The 18,580-nt window shown below is 40.5% G+C and overlaps 1 protein-coding gene across 6 annotated transcripts; it reads right to left on the bottom strand.

Annotated features, from left to right (window-relative positions):
- Nucleotides 1-445: 445 nt before the first annotated feature.
- On the bottom strand, nucleotides 446-18,371 carry dazap1 (DAZ associated protein 1). 6 transcript variants are annotated; one of them, XM_085133129.1, is made up of 14 exons: nucleotides 18,200-18,371; nucleotides 17,039-17,079; nucleotides 15,218-15,384; nucleotides 14,748-14,813; nucleotides 13,497-13,601; nucleotides 13,217-13,265; nucleotides 9,433-9,515; nucleotides 6,378-6,525; nucleotides 6,163-6,195; nucleotides 5,479-5,628; nucleotides 4,413-4,577; nucleotides 2,175-2,267; nucleotides 1,675-1,722; nucleotides 446-723 (listed from the first exon to the last, which is right to left on the bottom strand). In XM_085133129.1, exons 1-14 carry the CDS (start codon nucleotides 18,229-18,231, stop codon nucleotides 551-553), a joined length of 1,353 nt encoding a protein of 450 aa, XP_084989255.1. In that variant the 5' UTR covers nucleotides 18,232-18,371; the 3' UTR covers nucleotides 446-550. The 6 variants fall into 6 exon arrangements, with proteins under 6 accessions (XP_084989255.1, XP_084989254.1, XP_084989260.1 ...); XM_085133128.1 differs by having other exon boundaries at nucleotides 13,497-13,604; nucleotides 18,200-18,370; XM_085133134.1 differs by lacking the exon at nucleotides 18,200-18,371 and adding an exon at nucleotides 17,528-18,193 and having other exon boundaries at nucleotides 13,497-13,604.
- Nucleotides 18,372-18,580: the final 209 nt, after the last annotated feature.

The raw sequence follows: 18,580 nt of genomic DNA, 5'->3' as shown, positions 1-18,580 counted from the left end.
TGCACAGTTTGTGTATAATATATATATTCATAATCTCCATTTTAAACAAACTTTAAAGGCTCAGAAAGTAAACAAAATTCACCAAATGAAAAATAAAAACATTTTCCCTATAATTTAAAGCTGAGGAAACTTGAGACCCTGTTTTCATTTGTGTCCACCATAAATATACATATTCATAGGCAAGTCTCTTTACATATAGTCTCTGTGCTAGTGTTTGACCAGACAAAATTATTGCAAAGTAGTTTATTTCTACTATAAAACATGGGTTGGGGGTGGGGAATAAAAGCTTCTTTCTGCTGAATGTTTTTTTTTAATTTATGCAAAACGAAAAAATAAAATAAAATAATTTTAAAAAAAGACAAAAAATACCCTTTTAAATTTACTGGAATCCCTGTTTCACAAACTGTGTGCATTCAACATTCCTAAAGAACATCCAGAACTCCAGTTTTGCGTTTTAGCAAGAACACAGATTTCCCTGACTTCTTATTTTTTGTTTATTTTTGAACTTTACACAGCGGTCCTGCCTGGGAAGGGGTGATGGTGGTGGTGGTCAGCGTCGATACGGGTGGAAGCCCTGTACGTTGTGGTTCTGCCCTCTGCCGAATGCGCTGGCGGCAGGCTGGGGAGCAGCGGCGGGCTGTGCTGTTGGTGCACCATACGAGGCTGTCGGCTGGCTGGGGTCCGCGAAGCTGTGGCCGAAGGCTGTCAGGTCCTGACCGTACCCTGAGGTGAACAACACACAGGAAAGTGCAGACAGGACAGAGGGGGTGACGTTAATGTCAGGTTCACCGGACGGTGTTTCGATAGAAGGCTCATGCCTTAAATCCTTTTACTGAATAAATTTAATGTAAAACATTCAGTTTCTACTTTAAGGAAAAATCCAACACCAACTGCTTCTTATTGTACTCACACTGCTCCCATATTCCAAATATTACAGGACACACTGCTGTGCGTGTTGCTTGGTGTAGGTGCTACATTTGCAGCTTTGAAGTAGTTTTGTGCAGCTCTAACCAAGCAACAACAGGGGTTTAGAAACAGAGTAAGCACTGTTTCACAATTTAAGTTTTCTCAGTGTTTCATGGTGGATTTTTCCAACTAGTTGTGTAATCCTTCAATGAGCCTTTTTATGTCAAAACCTGTGTGCGTTCAAACAAACAGTAAAAGGAAAATTTCAGTTGAATTTAAGGGACATTTTTAAATGGCTTCATTGAGGAAAACATTGTTTAAGACACTTAGGATGTTCTCCTACACACACACGCGTGCGCACACACGCTCGCACACGCACACACACAGACACACACACGCTCACGGTGGCACCATCTCCCTGCAAACACACGAGGGAACCACAGTGACTCCCAGGGAAGGAAACCAATCTTATCAAAAAACAGAAGCACTGCTCACACTGCTGAAACCTGCTCATGGCGACTGATTATTTTCCAACCCTGGTAAAACCCAGTCAACAAAAGAGTGAAGGTATCAATGTGTCACCAAAAAAAACAAACAAACAGAAAACAAAGCATTTCAGAGATAGTTCTGAATAACTGAATTGAAAAGAGAGAAAGAAAATGGTGAAAATTAGAAAATACAACAAAATTTCATAGGAAAAGAACTAAAATGAGGAGTGATCCCAACAGGACCATGAGACAGAACAATCTGAGAGAAATTGAAATTTACTGGTTTCGTGGCCTTCTTTAAATCTTCTTTCCTTTCTCACCCCTTTAGCTAAAATGTGGAGACAGTACATGGGGAAAAGAAACAATGGATGAATGGACTGCTGATGCATAGAGATAACTGAACCATGAACACATTTTCTGACAATTAGATCATCCTTTAACAACCAGCAAAGCAATGCAGACTGAGAAAGTGAACAAAAAAGGAGGATGTGGTCAGTCTTGGTATAGTAAAGCTACAGCTGCTGAGGGAAACGGCAGGCCTACGGCTAAGCTTGCCAAATTTAAATTTCTTTCAAATCTACTCAGCTTTGGGGCTTGCAATAGCTTGATTTTACTATACAAGAATACACATAGTAATTTGTATGTACATGCAAAATGTACATGCAAAATACTCAACACAGAGCAAAAGAAAAGAGGCACAGAACCAAGTTGCAGCTCTAAATACTGTATTACTGAACAAATGCTGCTTTTGTGGTTGGAGAAGACGATGCTGGCACCTACCTGAACTATATCCTCCCTGCTCATCCTGACCATAACTGTGAGAAGGACGCGTTGGTCCGTAGGCAGAGGGGTCCTGAGGGTAGTTACCCAAGCCTATCAGGGAGATGAGGAGACCAGGTTGACTGAACCCACATACGGCTGGCCGACTACTTTACATAGTTCCCCCTCTTACTGAGCTAACAGAGCTGTACATTTATACTTATTTAATGGGTCTGCACTATGCTCTGCGATGCATTTCTCTTCAGCTTCCCCTACAAGTCAAAACACATGTGTGAGCTAGCTGCTAGCACGCCTGACTTTATCATGCCAGCCTGGTCTCGCAAAATTTTGTGAAATGTGCATTGCTCTAAAAAACAAAAAAACAAAAAACACCAAAACAATGAAACAAGTAAGAAGTCTGAAAATACGGGAAGGAAGCAGCTAGAAACAAGAAAGAGAACCATTGGTCTACCATGGTACACATTTCTAGGCTTGTTTCCCATCTTTCAACACGCCACTTGGAGTCTTTGTGTCACTGCTGTGTGCACTTTTCATCTCTTTGTTTGGTTACTTGAATAACTCCAGTTCTCTTAGAAATCGAATGCACCTTGGCAGTGCACTCAAGGGCATTTCGGCAACTGCTGCTTTTAAGACAAGCATCACTTTAATAAAAGCCAAACTAACCATTTGCTAGTTTTACACACAAACTTATCCAGTATCTAAATCTTGCGTCACTTTTGAGCTCCGTGTTTTATGCTCATTTCACAAAACCTTCGCAAGGCTCTGCTGTTTCTACCAACTGATAAGCAGACAAAGTGCCTGAACAGTAAAAGCAAAAAAGCTGGATGGAGGATAAGCACAGGCACAAAACACTGAACAAGATGGGCACCTGTCATGACTGGCAGCAATCGCAGGACTGCTGTAGATGTGGGATTAAGCAGTTGGAAGCAGCTGGAAGCCAAGTCAGAATAATAATAATGATAATAATAAAAAAATAATACCAGTCAGCCAAGAAACTGGATGGAAGCTATGAATGAGCATCTGACTGTTATCTGTCTGTGTGCTTATGTAAGTGAATGGCTCGGTGTTGAACAAAGACAAAGACTGCTCCTTTTCCATGGACGCTGGTTAGTTTTTATCTCGGCCTTTTGTTTCACATCTGAAAACTTCCGGCCTCCATTTGCGCTCTCAGCGTGATCGCCGTTTCTCCATCGTGCGTTTACAACATGTGATTCAGGCCCCTAACAGTCTTAAAATCATACAAACTAAAAATCATTGTTTTCTACTAAAGTGGATTGGCGAACTGTCTCATTTTCAAGGCACTGAATGCTGACTGAAATGTGGCAGCAGTTTCAGAGCTCAGTCGAGATCCAGGACGAATATTTATTGTGGTCCGACACGATCTAAAGGTTTTGTTAGACTGGTCGACAGCACTGTTCAAAGACCACAAAGACAGAAACCACAAAGTACAACCTACAGACACATTAGTCAAAAATGACTAATCCAGTACTCCAATATCTCTATGCATTTACAACACAGAGTGGAAAAAGGTCACATTCTGCAGACAAGCATGCAAAGCTCCAGTGTAATAACAATGATGAACATGGTGAAAAAAATCTGATAGGTGGCTTGGCAGATTGGACACGGCATATTCCAGAAACAGTGTTTCATAAGATAATATTTTCATGCTGGTGCTCTTCTATGGGAATCGTGCCAAGTCTGGGAAAAGAAGCCAGCAAAGTCATCAACATGGAAGAGGAGGAAGGGTAGAAGGGATTAACTGAAAAGTAAGAGTGCCTGAACCAAATCAAATCAAATGGTTTGCACGTTCAGGCCAAGTTTGGAATCCTTTTAAAATAAAAAACAAAACAAAACAGGAAAAACAAACATCGCAAGGCAGGATGATCTAATTCAAACCTACCAAGACCTACCAATCTTTTATCAATCCAGGGCCCGCCGGAAACACTCAACTGAAATGACTGCTGAGGACTCCTGGGTATGGCGAAACTTCAGCAGTGATCTTCATGGCGGAGCCAGAAGGGGTCATGTATGCAGAAAGCATGTATGCATGTGTAGCCGTTCAAGCTAAATGGTACCATCAGCAAGCTCCTGCTCGTCTAAGGGGAATACTCATGAACCTAAAAAGGCTGTAGCTGCACCCAGTAAAATGACCAGGGAGACGGGCAGGACCGAGAGGTGAAGAAAAGTCAACTGGGAGAGAAAAGAGGCGACATTCTTTATGCACAAAGCCCGTCTTACCATACTGGCTATAAGTGAAGTCGGGCTGCCCGGTGGGAGCTTTGCTCAAATCCTGAGTCGGTGTGGTGGCTGGTGCAAAGCCCAGTGGTGCAGTTCCTGGAGTCGTGGGTGGAGGAGGAACCTGTGGAGCATACTGGTCTGCTTGTGGTGTGCCGAAACTGTAACCTGTTGGAAAGACATATCATGATTTCTATTTGTTTTTCACCCCAAAGAACGTTTTCTAGCGTTGCTTTAGCATTTTATACCATTTGTGTGCAAATTCTCAAAGGAGAAAAAAAGTGGATGATTTCTGACACCATTACCACCTCACAAAAAACACTTCTAGTCAAGGTACTAACTACCATTTATTCACCTAATATCGCTGTCTAACAGTCTAAACCTAGAGCACATAAGGGGTATAAGAACCAAAGCTCTGTGTGGCCAATACATGTCTTTCATAAATATAAACTGACAGATCAAACTGTGATTGTTACAAAAATGACAAAAATGTGTGTCACAATCTCCATTTTAAACAAACTAAGAAAGTATACAAAGAATAAGTTTATTTCTACAGTAAAACATGGGATTTGGTTGGAAAATAAAAGCTGCTGAATGTTCCTTAACAGTAAAGTAAATGTACCAGAATCCCTGCATGTCTGCGTGCATTCAACATTCCTAAAGAACATCCAGAACTCCAGCTCTGAGTTTTACCAAGAACACACACTTTCTTGACTTCTTATTTTTTGTTTGTTTTTGAACTGTGAATACAACGCTGCCAAAACTGATAGTTTTTTCCTCTGTGGTTTACACAATGTCAGCTTATTTCATCTGTCAGTTTTAACTGACTGAAGGGAAACACATGAAACAAAAACCCACAAGCTTATAAAAAATGTTGGATGTCTGTAAGTCATGACTATATCTGATAACATGATATTTCTTCAGTGAAGCTGCACTAAACATGTTTTTTTCAAATGCTTTAAAAATAAATACAAGTCACCGTCTACTGGCCTTCAAACTATTAACTTATTTATATACACAGCATTACCAATCAACAGTAGTAAAATGTGACTGAATTAGTACGACTGACCAAACTGAGGTGCGGTGCTGTAGCCCTGCTGAGGGTAGCCCTGAGGTGCAGCAAAGCCACCCGCCGGGGTTGTGACCAGGAATGCGTTGAAAGGCGACGGAGGCTGGGCGGGGGTTCCCCGGCCTGTTGGCAACGGAGGTCCATACCCGCCTACCCCAACACAGAATAACAAAGACTAATGAGACTTGAGCACAGTTGACAATAATAGGATACATATGAACTGCATCAAACAGATTCTCTGATTAAAAGTGTGCACAGAGAAGTTGTTTAAAGACTGGAGCAGACGACTATCTGAAACTGAAGGATCTTGCGAGCGAGCACAGAGTCGACACTGCAGCGAGCGCTGCAGGTTGACCCGGAGGTGGTGATATGAAGCCGAGCCTGACCAATAGCAGAGGGAGGCCCGGAATCCATTCAATGCTGCCATCTGTCTCGAGCAGCAAATTATCAGCAGCCTCAGCCTTTATGAATCAGTGATAACATGTACTGTTAACTGTCATCGGTCCATGGGCCACACCGTGTGTGAGCCCTGTGCTGTCACACAAGCGTTTTGAGATAAGCACACGATCACATGGCAAAGACACATGTATCTGCAGTCTAACAGTTACACAACATGCAAGAAAGCCACAAAAATAACAAAAAGAAGACCGTTTTTGTGTTGTCAAGTAGAGGACTAACACCTACCTATGGGCTGGCCGGTAGTTGACACCCACACTCCTTTAGGAAGAAGGAAAAAAAAAAAAGATTAGACTGAAAACATAAAATGTTCACATAACAGTTAAGTATTCAAACTGTCACACATACATACAAACCTAATGTTTAAGCAGAGGATTAAACATTGGATTTTCCTCTGAACAGTGAGCTTCTCTTGCTCTGCTCTGGGACTTGTTCCCACTCACCCTGTGGCCCATAAGGCTGTTGCCAGCCCTGGGCAGGCTGTGCTGTCCAACCATTAGCTGCACTCAAGATGCCCCTGGGCGCCCACTGGCCAGGGCCAAGCTGGCCAGGAGCTTTGCTGTCACGAGGTTCGGCCTTCTTTACTTCCACCTGGACAAAGGACAAGGAGGGCACATTTGGCAACACCAGTAAAAAGTCCATGAAGCCCCTCACCTAGACAGACCTGTCCTAGCTCTGATACTTAATCTCAGCAATTTGGGCCAGTTTGAAATATTTTACTTTATGTTTATTTAATTTATGTGGGCCAGCTATATATAAATTAATATTACTGTGTAGCCAGAAGGGCTGTATGGCTATGTGTCTCAGGTACTCTGTGTTAATCGGGAATTTCACTGGCCAGAAAAAAAGGGGGGGAAAAAAAAAATCATAGAGCCAATCAGTGATCCAAGATCTGAAAGGTACCTGAGAAACATAGATGTCTGTCTTTTTCTTTGTCATTAACTACCCTATATAAAAGATAAAGACATCTAATGGAAGGTCATGACTTACCTTTCTCCAGCTAACGCTTACAGAGAATTTCATTTGTATTTTGTTTTGGTATAAGTTTTAAGGGGGAATGGATGTAGATCGGTATCTCAGCTCTAACAGAATATAAGGTAAACATGCAGAAACTACAAATGAACAGTCTTTTTTTTTTTTTTTTTATTCAATCTAAATCTGAATCTTCATACTGTGTCAAAAGTGAGAAAACAGTTTTCAAACTGGATCCCAACAATTGTCCATAAATTTGACAAGTTGTTTCTTCATTTTTGATAAAGACGATGTTAATTAAATGCCACATTTGATTTCATTTATATATATATATATATATATATATATATATATATATATATATATATATATATATATATATATATATATATAGTTAATATTTGGAGCTAAACAAAATTGGGTGACCTTGAGTCAAGTATGAATGTGTTGACCCAATAACAAAACTTCCCTGTCTATAACTAGGCAAAGCTGCCAGCACTTAACCAGAGCAAAGAAACAGGCTGAGACTAAGGGGGAGCCAACCATAAATAGACTGAGAGGTTGAGTTATTGGGGTCACCTTGCGGGAGGAAAACGAATTGCAAATTCCTCCCTGCTTTAAGGTGTTACCACCATCCCCAGCCTCCCCTCTTCCTTCTCTGTCGACCTAATTACATGCACATGTTTCCGGGAGTGGCCTCGCCGCCGGTTACCTGAGCACTTTCTCCCTTGGGCATCTCAGCTACGAGTGATGGATACCGTGACTTCTGTACAGTCCCCAACAGCAGAATTGGGATTTGTTCCACAGTTTGATGTGCTCCAATTTCTAATTTTGTAACTCATATCTCCCAGCCTCCCTCAAGTCCCAGCGTAAGGTAATGTCAAGTCAAGAACAATGGATTAAGTTGAGCCCCCAATCCTACAAGAAATGAGGGCAAAGTCAAGGGGAGCAGGTACCAGCAGAGAGTATACAGGTCGGGCTGGCAAAATTGGATTCAGCTCATCTTTTTCATGTAATAATCAGTGACATCTGAATGAAAATCTGTTGCCGTTCTAAATTGGCAAATAATAAAATCCAGTTCAGGGAAGCTTTCAAATTTCCTGACCTTAGGTATTTTCTGGAGAAAATTAACTGGTAGTTAATAATATCATTTAATTTGTGGTTTGGACTGAGGACTCCAGTTGAGGTCTTTATTGAATGTCACATCCAATTCAGAGTGGCGATCGGTTTGTCTTACAGCCATCTCGTCACTGTTTGTTCTCCCTCGAGTACTTACTCCAAGTCAAGTTTGACAGAGAAAAACATCTAAGAAGGGAGACACAGAGAGGTGTGCCTCTCCAAAATCATTTTAACATACGTTACGAAAGATGCACAAAGGTCTTCAACATGTCAGCTACTATGGACTGACCTTGAAACACTAAAGCCCCATGTGCAGTAACAGGATATGCATAAGAGTGGATGTAACTGTACTGCAATCATTTTCTCATGCCCACAACTCATTACTATTTGCATGGAGGGCAAGGAGGAGGCTGTCTTCATTTACTGCCTCTCCCTAGGTGGTTTTCCTAGGGAGCAGATAAAGTCCCATTTTAACCCAAGTCAATGTCTTTTTGCTTGGTTGTAACTCAGGTGAGGTGTCAGCTGGATTGTCTGCACAATAGTACAATCAGAGGTGTGGCAGCGGGTTAAGAGCTGTGCTTAAATATTACAACACAGCAGACTTACTGTTACTTTACCGGATGGACGGCTTACCTGACACTATCTGAACTGACTCTGTGCACTAAACCTCATCCATCTGCTGCACGCGCCGAGTTAAAGCAAACACTGTGAAGTGGCAGACTTTCATTTGGTAGATTTAAAGAACTGACAGACACAGTATGGAGATTCTTCAACTGAGGTCACTGAGTTGAGCTTTTCTTTAACTTTTCAAAAAGAAAAACAAAGAAAATAAAACATGTTGACGTGTAAGTGACCTGCCAACAAAACATTAGAAAAGAAAACAACAACAACAAAAAAAGAGAAAAAAAAAAGAAACAAAGAAACAAAAATAGAAGTGACTCGACCAATCCTTTAGGTGAGTTAAAATCTCAAGAAGACTGCTGGATTTAAAGCCTTGCATTTCATTCATTTGGTTTCCATTTTAGCACATCAAGAGCCAGAAAATTACTGTAATTGAAATTCATAGAATACAATTTAACTTGTTTAGACATCCTAAAGGAGTGGTCAGTTTAAACAAAGCCTTGGGCGACAATTTAAACTGTAATAGCAGCAAGAGAAGGATGAGTGCTTTTAGAAACTATGAAAGCATAAGTGGGAGATAGGCATGTAATGTGATGAAAAAAATATTACGTACATCAATTTAAGATATTTGACACTTAATTTTGAGCCGTATGATGCTGCGTTCACAAATAGGAAGCCACTAGAAAATTAGCTCTGAGCAATAAAGCAGCATCACAGTACAGTTCCTGCTCTGTCGCCCAAGCCTCAGTTTGATCTTAAGGGTAAAATAAAACTACAACTACACACTTTTTTGCCCATGATGTCGTGAAAATGCATGTTGACAGCCTGGTCCACTGATTGTTCGGCCTCGAAAGTAATAAATCCAAAACCTAGCCAACGACCAAGAGTGAATCAAGGTAGCAGGGGGGTTGTGACAACACAAGATGAAGAACAGTATTGGGCTTCAGCAGAGTGAGGATCCGTCAAGACTGAGCAAGAGGCTCCTGGGGTTCGGATGACGTCGCAGACAATACAAATCCAAGACTAATGCCTGGGGAATTAAAGGAAACTTTACTGTGCAGAGAAACTTTTGGTGAAGATTAATAATGGAGTGCGTAAATGTTAAACATGAAGGGTGACAGGTTTGATTTAAAGTGAAATGTCACATAAAAAGGTCAAACGTGTAGCTGATGAATTCCAATTGAGCCAATATTACAATTAATTACTTCATGCTGTTTCATCCAAACCCCACCTTGATCTGTCCCGTGGTATATTGCTGTGGAGCACACACTCGCAACAGCCATTGTTAATGCATCACAAAAAATATGGAGAAACACAAACTGTAGAATGCCTAAAGCTTTCTCCAAGCTTTCCCAAATTCAGTATTTTATTTTTGAGTCAGCCAGGATAAGCCTAAAATGGACAATTAAAATATTGCTCACAACGGTAACACAAAGATATAGGCCACAACTGATCGTCCGCACTGATGAACAGGGTGTGTTTTGTTTCATCAAGGGAATACACAAAGTGCATCAACAAGTTCAACAACTTTTTGACCACGCCGGCTGTTCGGGAAATTATTTCATCTGATGATCTGAGGCAAAACCCTGCAGAGCCAACAAGCTGCTGCGTGCTGCAGTGATCTACTTTCAGTCTGATTAACTTTCCGCTGTGGCAGAATTGGGTTGGGTGTGCATCTCTACTTGGGGACCTAACCTGAATCCAATTAAATGTCCTACAAGACAACTGAGATTTTCAGAGACCTCTAGTAACCTGCCAAACATTCCCAAGACTCGTGATCTACTGCTATTATTAACATCTGTCGATGACCCGTTCCCCAACCTAAATGTAAAACCAAGTTGGCTCATTAAAGATTTTGACATATGGTGTCATTGGTAAGGATTTTAGCCAGCCTAAAATATCAGCTAACAAACTACAGACCATCTGGATGGAGAACTAGAAAATAATTTGACATTTTCAAATTATTGGCTTACTAATTACCAAGTTTGTTATATTCAAGTGATAGGTTAAGTATTTTTAATGCAGAAATGACACAAATTGACTGAAATCAAGTATTTTTTATCAGCGTAAACTTTATATTACAAATTTGTATTATTGAAAATATTTAATAATAAATTATTATTACTAAAGTTGTAATTAGTTAGACTTTTTTCCCAAGGCAATATTGACCTTTTGGGATCACAATTAAGCAAGATTGGTCCACACAGAGTCTGTGTTACATCTTATATATATAAATCTTTACATCTAAAATTCATTATATGTAGGGAAAAAAGGTTATTATTTATAATAATTATGCTGCAGCATCATGTGATCACAACTGTGAGACACTGTTGCGACAGGACTTTCCTTAAATTGCTCTTAAGCTTAATAGAGTGAAACCATCAGTCAAGTCCAGGTAAGCACAGATGCAGCTTTGTGTACACCTCATTTTTTACCAAGTTAAAAACAAAAAAATAAAACAAACGGATAAAATAAAATAAATTGGCTGCATTTACGTTTGGCCTGTACCTCTGTGCTACCCATCAATACACAGTAACCTAAAGGAGAAAAGACAAATCTTAAGAGACACCGTTAATCACATTCAAACCATTCACAAGAAGAAGGGGGACAGAAGAAAGAAAAAATAGAAAGGGCTTACTTACAAAAATACTTAACTTTCTACATATGGGAAAACACATACTATGCCATTTAAGATACATGTATCAGTTACTTCTTAATCAAGGTAAAGAAAACTTATTCCAATGATCAGCATCTAACGGTTTTAGTAAAAGAAGGTTTACACTATTAAAGATTATGTAATGGTTGTTACTTGTGCAATAGATCATGTTAAAATCCAATGGCAAACTATTCTGGGTTTTTCCCAACAGAGAGTGAACAGAGAGTGGGTTCTGAAGGGAGAGGAGGGGTGCGTGTTGTGGATCAGTGACCGCTTCATCGTTTCTATGTAGGACAAATGCAGATGAAGCAGCTGTGACTGTAACTCGGTGGGCAGGGCCTGACACCATTGCGTCCGGTGGCACGGGTCTGATTCCCAGCGAGGCCATCCGTGCTAAAAGTGTTGGCACATGTCACACACTCATGATACATTTATGACTTAAGTGGGTAAACATAAAAGGTCCTTTCTGAAGTTCAAAATTAGGTCTCTGAAAGTTTTGAGGAGTCTAAGGGAAATAAAAGGGTTTAAAATCATTCCATTGTTCTCCAGACAACAGGCTGCAACCAGCCTCTTTGAAGGACAAACCCCCCCTTCACACGCTCAAAGTGTTCTCAATACGCCAGTTGCACAGTGTGATTAAGTACTGTGTTTTTTTGAGCACCTATTTTTCCTGCAAAATGTCTCTTTTTCAGTTAGTTAGTCTTAGCTTGTTTCCGAGATCATTTTTAATAACTAGTGGAAACAGTTTTAGTAAATAAAAAAGATAAAATAAGTAGTTTTACTTCATGGTGATTAATTGTGGTTTTCAAAACAAATTTGCATCCTTAGTATGCGTTGTTTTCTTCTTTTTTTAAGAATACGTTTTTATACCTTTTATTTCAGCTATTTGTAAAGAAAATGACAAAATGCACTAGGAATGGAATATTTTGACTAAGCTGTATTAAAACTGAACAATATATTTTTTCAATGTCATTTTGAAGGCCAAATAATGCTGGGGAGGTTAACTGGTAATTAAATATCACGTTACATTTGATTGGTTATGGACAGCGACAGCCACAAAACAAACAAAACGTTTGATACGTAAAAATCTAGTGTCAATATTTGTTTTAAGGTGTATTTGTTTTTCTTTTTTAAAAACTGAAATATTCAGCAGTTCTTAAGTGTCTTTAGTCCTCCTGGTTACACTCACTATGAAGAGATCTCTGCTTAAGCGGTTCCAGTTTAAAGGTCACTGCAGTGTCAGATTTTGAAAGATACCAACTTTGTTTGACTTTTTTAGACTCAAGTTAGCTCCAAATAAACAAGGACTGTGGACTTTGCTTCCATCTCTCACACTGAATGTGAAGTGAATACGAGCAAGAGGAAAAATTACACCAAAAAGTAGTTTCCTAATTTTACTTCTTCATTTTACCCAACTATTGTTTACATACTTGAAAAAGTGAAGCCATCACTTGCACTAAATGCTAATGAACTAGTTACGCTCATGATAGCCAGTTAATTTGCTCGACAACCTATGCAAAATTCACATATTCCCACTGTGATAACGTACAACACAGGTTGAGCTAAAGTTTTGCGTTATTATGTTATAAAAATACATATACGAATGCACAATTATTGCCTTCATTTATCTTGAGGAATTTAATGCAGCCTCAGCGGGCAGTGTTTTTTTCCACAGCAATAATAAAAAATGGTTGATATTGACTGTAGTAACCTAGTATGGGTTCCAGTTAATGCTTGTATTTACCATGAACAAAATTCCCGTTCCAGTGCATTAACTAAACGAGATCGCTGGGGCTGAATGGGATTTTTTTTTTTTTTTTGGGGGGGGGGGGGGGGGGGGGCAGAATAGTTTGTCATTAGATTTAATATGGTAAGGTATGGAGAGGGGAGGGAAAGGACAGGATCAGCTTTTACCTCGGGGCCTCTGCTTCTCCGCATCATAGATCATTACCACCTCTGTGACCTTGAATGGGACAAAGGGAAACAGTGGCTCAGCTTTAGAAATCTGGTAAGGGTCCGTTCTTATTCCAGTTAAATATTCTTGCTCAGTTTGGAAAAATAATGAATTGTCCTATCGCATCTCACCCCATATATTTTTATGCTGTAGTACTGACCCTGTTCAATGTCACATCCATTCAAGCACTCTTAATGACAATAATGAACTGACTTGTATTATGCACTTGGCAATACTCACCACTCCGAATCTATTGAAATAGTCCCTGAGTTCAGGCTCGCCGCAGTTATGGGGGATTCCACCTACAAATATCTTCTTTGATTTATTGCTATCAGCTTTGCTGCCCTTCTGAAAAAAAACAGGGAGTGTATGGATTTCAATGTCTCTTACAGGATCACTCTGGGAAGGGGCCAGTTAGCCATCATCTATTCAGACAGTGCAGAAGAAATTAGGTTCTCCTCTTGCCCTGGGGTATAATTCTTAACATGTCATGTCAATGCAACAACTAGTCTCCACAGATCAGAGAACACGGCTTCTTCCACTTATTCTCAACCATTAAGCGTTTCGCCGTTGCTGTACACTGCACTCATGCTGTAAGGGCTAGAGGCTGTTTACAACAATGATTTCTAACAATTACATCTTGTGTTTACTTAGTAAAACATTCAGTACCAGCTGCATGACTTAAAGCCAGTGAAATGGGCTCCAGCAGCAGCAGCAAGCAAAGAGCCGCATTTCTAAAAGCTTCTGACATACAGTCTGCTTACAGCCAAATAAGCAACTTATGAAAACGTTAAATTGACAGCAAAGATGCAAAACTAAAGTCCCCGCTGCCCAAAGGGACAAAATGGCTATAATAGGTCTGCAGGGGTTTGATAAGCATCGTTGATCGACCCACAAATTATCCGAGCAAGAGCGGAGATTTCTGCCTTTCAGAAAATTTGTTGCTGAGAGCGATGCACCACATTAGCCAACTCATGTTCAAACCCTCCTTAATAATACCTCGATGTGTGAGGGCAATTACAAGAACATCACATTTCAGATAAGACGGCTAGAAAAAAAAAAGTTAATGCAATCATACAGTTGTATTTTAATTTAGTGTCGTTATACAGGAACATTTTAAAATGTCACAATGCTATACTTCAATTTCAAATAAGTGGAAGCTGTACCAGAGAGTGGCTGATATTACTGCAGTCCCTGCAGTAAGAGATCGAAGCTGACAGAAGTCACAGATTGTTTAATGTTTCTGTGATTTATCCAGACCTCAAAGTAATAAAGGCTGTGTTTTTGTCACGATGGGGGGAAAAAAGAAAATTATTATACTTTAAAGAAAAAAATATAATTTACACTTAAAAACTCAAGGTCGCCTCATTAAAACAAGCTACAGCCTAACCTCCAGAAGAGGAGGGGACGGAGAGGCTGGGGTCTATTCCAGGTTTATTCCAGTAGAAACAGCTAGCCTAGCATCCCAAGAAGAAATCAGATTCCTCTTACCCAGCCCTCCTTGGTTCGAGACTTTTCAGGCTGCATTCCTCTGGGAGTACATGGCTTCGGGTCAATCTAACAACAGAGAGAGTTTTCCATTAGCCTAAAATAAAGGCACCTTCAAATGTTCCTCACCCCCCGCACTGTTTCTATCAGCACAGCAAACCAAGCAAAATCTCACGTGAATGAAACTGATTTGATGCACGTGGGAGAAACCCATCCCTATTCCAATTTCACTCATTTAAACAGGTAAATCTTGTCGGCAAACTAATGTCAGTCTTTCCAAAATGCATCATCTGTACTAATGGTTCCAGGCATGTATGGCCTAAAGAAAACCTGTCCTCTCCCTTAAATAACTTCTAACTGGTGGATGATGAAATATAATATGAAGGTTTTTTTTCTCAGTTTTCTCACAGAAAGCGCCGGCAGATTACTGCGTTTGATTCAACCATCTGCTCTTCTGTTGTTAAAATACTTACATTTCTTCCATCGAGATTATGTGGCTTTGTCTCCAGCACTGTCCGTACACAATTGGGGTCTTTGAACTTAACAAAGCCGAAGCCTCGCGACTGATTTGTAGTTTTGTCCTTCATGATGACACAATCTACTACTTCCCCATACTGTGAGAAGTAGTTTCTCAGTGTCTCTGAGAAGAGAAGAAAAGATAACAAAGCAAAAGCATTGAGCCACAGCAATTTTCCTCATGAAGAGAAGGAAGTGCAGTCATTGTTTAAATACTAGATGACTTCTTTATGCTGAAGGACACCATAAAAATATCTGTGACACTCCAACTTGGACAAAAACCTGAGTATGTGTGGATTATACTGGCAACACCAAAAGGTATTAAGGAACCTTTATTGTTATGGAAGAATATCTGGTATTGTGCTATCCATGCGAAAACATAATATTACAGTAAGTGACACACTGAAACTCCTCAAGAGCAAATGAAGCATTGACCCACTGTCATCTTGCATTGCACTAAATATACAACCAACAAATGTAAGGGCCGCACACGCCCACGGAGGCAGGACAAGCAAGGCGTGCAAGTTTGAACAAATGAGGAGTCACATTGGAGAGCATTACCGTAATTGCTTTTTCTCATTGCTGAGAAGCCCTGAGGCATCACCGTAGAAACAAGCTCAGAGTTACGTAGCCCTGTGGTTCAGTGCTGGTAGCACAGACAAGCACCCGTGCAATGTTACACAATGGCCAATCTAGCATGAAACAGTGCAGGGCTTTCAACAAGCAAGACAATCTCCGGCTCGGACTGAATGAGAGGACAGTGTAAACACACACCCAACAGAGACATTCATATATATACGTGGATATATCAGTTATATTGCGATGTGAAAAGCACATCAAAAGTCACTACAGCATATCAAAAAATTCAATAATACCGAGAGACACTTGCTACAAGCAAACCATCAGGGACACTTACACTATCTACTTGGAAATATGAAAATTAAAGGCTCATAAATGACACTTTGATTGAAATCATAGTAAAGCGTGAGGCGTTACTATGCCTACTTTTTATATTCCTGTTCTTTATAACAGACAAAGCACATTAATGACCACAGAGATTTCAATGACATGATTTAATATCTAATAAATGCTGCTACTAACTATACGTTCCTAGTATACTGTCAAGCCTATGCATATTACAAAGTCACTACACCAATAATATCATGCAAAACTTGTTATTATCTGTAATTACGGTTACTGTGAGAGTGTTACATAGTCTGCTTCTAAATACTCAAGGCTAAGGACTAATTAAAATGATACACATGCTTTGGTACACAACAAAACAGTGCTCATAATAACAAACAGGAATGAGCAATTCCACCTTGGCAGGTTATGTTTTACAAAACCTCGCTTTCAGGTGCTCATTAGATAAAAATTACATGATATTGAGTTTTGAAGGGTTTGACATTAAAAGGGTCAAAAATGTGTAATTAATATTAACTACATACTCTTAGCAATCATAAGGATAAATTTACTGAAACCTCTAGAGAAACTACTTCTCTACAGGTCTTCACATGACTCAGTGACAGGTTATCAATTAAATGCAAGCCCCATTAGTCACTGTCGGTATATCATCATAATACTGATATTAAAGCAAGATTTAATTTCATTATTATTTCTGGAAATCACCTCTGTATTGCTACTGACTTGACCTGACCTGATCTATATGCTACATTCACAACTAATTCCTGATACACAACCAGGCAGCGTGAACAGTGCAATGGAGAAAGGGTTGAATTATGTAAATAAGCCTTCATGGGTGAAACCGTGTGACATACCTTGTGTGGTACTCCAGTCCAATCCACCCACAAAAAGTTTCCTGAAAGGAGATGTGACCATTAAGTGAGCACTGATCATCACTCTGAGCCAGACTAAATGATAATCTGGAAATCGTCAGAACAGAGTCACATATGAAAGGCATGATTTAAAAAAAAAGAAAGCTCTCCTGCACAGGCTGAAAGCACAGCTGATTAAACAGCCAGGAACACAGCTATTACACAACATCAGGCAAGCCTGCTACCAATGCAGCATCTGGTTATATCCACAGTACAGCTACAGTTAAAATGTCCGTGTTTAGTGTGACTCATGTTGAGGTCTAGTCCTTGCTATGGATGTCACTTTGGTCTTCTAACATTCAAGGCAATGGCCTCGACAATAAAGGGCTTTTTATAAACCTCCTGCCACGTAAGTTACCCGGGACAGAGCCCTGGCGTCTAGCAGGCTAACACAAACTGAGTTCCGAAACCACGACAGCCCGTGTCTATCACCTTTCAACGCTGAGATCCGTATTTCCATCTGTGAGCGGAGCAACGAGCGGTTGCTCGGCTCTCCGCATGCAGACCAGTGAACTCGGATGATGCCTGCATAACTGGAAGTTTAGCGGCAGTTGAAACGGTACTACTGTCAAATACGCTAGCGAGTTCGTTAATGTGTGCCTCGGATCACTGCTGAAACACACAAATGACAATTGTAACGACCGTGGGAAAAGTGAAGACTGGCTACACACGAGGATGCTCCATCCTCCAGCAGTGCCCGCTAAATGTCCTCGCACCGACGAAGTCAGGAACGGAGACTTTCGCTTCGCTGGCAAGCGTTAGCTCAACTAGCTCAGTTGCTTGGAGCTAACCGAAAACAACACAGAAATAACTAACTACAATTCCGTGTACTCGTCTGACAAGTGGTAGCACTTCACACAAACATGGTAAATTTCTCCATGAGCTGTGGCACCAAAGGCTCAGCTACTCTAAAGACTACTTTCACTTTTTTGGCCGCCTTTCCTCAGGCTAGCGACTTCGCTAAGTTACTCAGGCTAGCTTAGCCTGCTAGCTAATGTTAGCTGTCAAATGACAGCTTGACAACACAGCGCTCTAACAGAAAGTCACAAACAGATTCACGGTTCCGCATGGATGCCGTGTACGGCTCTGTTAAACCGATCTTACCCGACTTCATCTCCGACTAAGTTGTTGTTCATTTCTGAAGCTAAAGCGGGGGGACTGCGGGAGCTGTGACCGGCTTATTGCTTCAGTGCTGCCCCTCTCAGACTGAGAGCGGAGGAAGGTCACTCCGCTTTTTGGTTCAAACTGCTCTGCGCAATGACGACGCTGCGGGGGGCAGCGCTCTTTAAAGGAACATTACACCCAGCAGCACCCACTCACCCGTCAATTCTAATGAGCCCCGAGGGGGCAGCTAAACGCTTTAAACAACGATTCTTATTTCACAGTTAGTTTACTCAGCCTTAAAATATTCTGATAAGGGCAACATTAGCAAGACACAGCACCGAATGATAATCAAACAGAAAGACAGTTAAAGAGAGCCAAAAA

The sequence above is a fragment of the Neolamprologus multifasciatus genome, chromosome 15 (genome assembly GCF_963576455.1).
Source record: "Neolamprologus multifasciatus chromosome 15, fNeoMul1.2, whole genome shotgun sequence".
Classification (NCBI taxonomy): Eukaryota; Metazoa; Chordata; class Actinopteri; order Cichliformes; family Cichlidae; genus Neolamprologus; species Neolamprologus multifasciatus.
The sequence above is the reverse complement of the archived record's forward strand: the minus strand, read 5'-3'. Positions and strand labels throughout refer to the sequence as shown.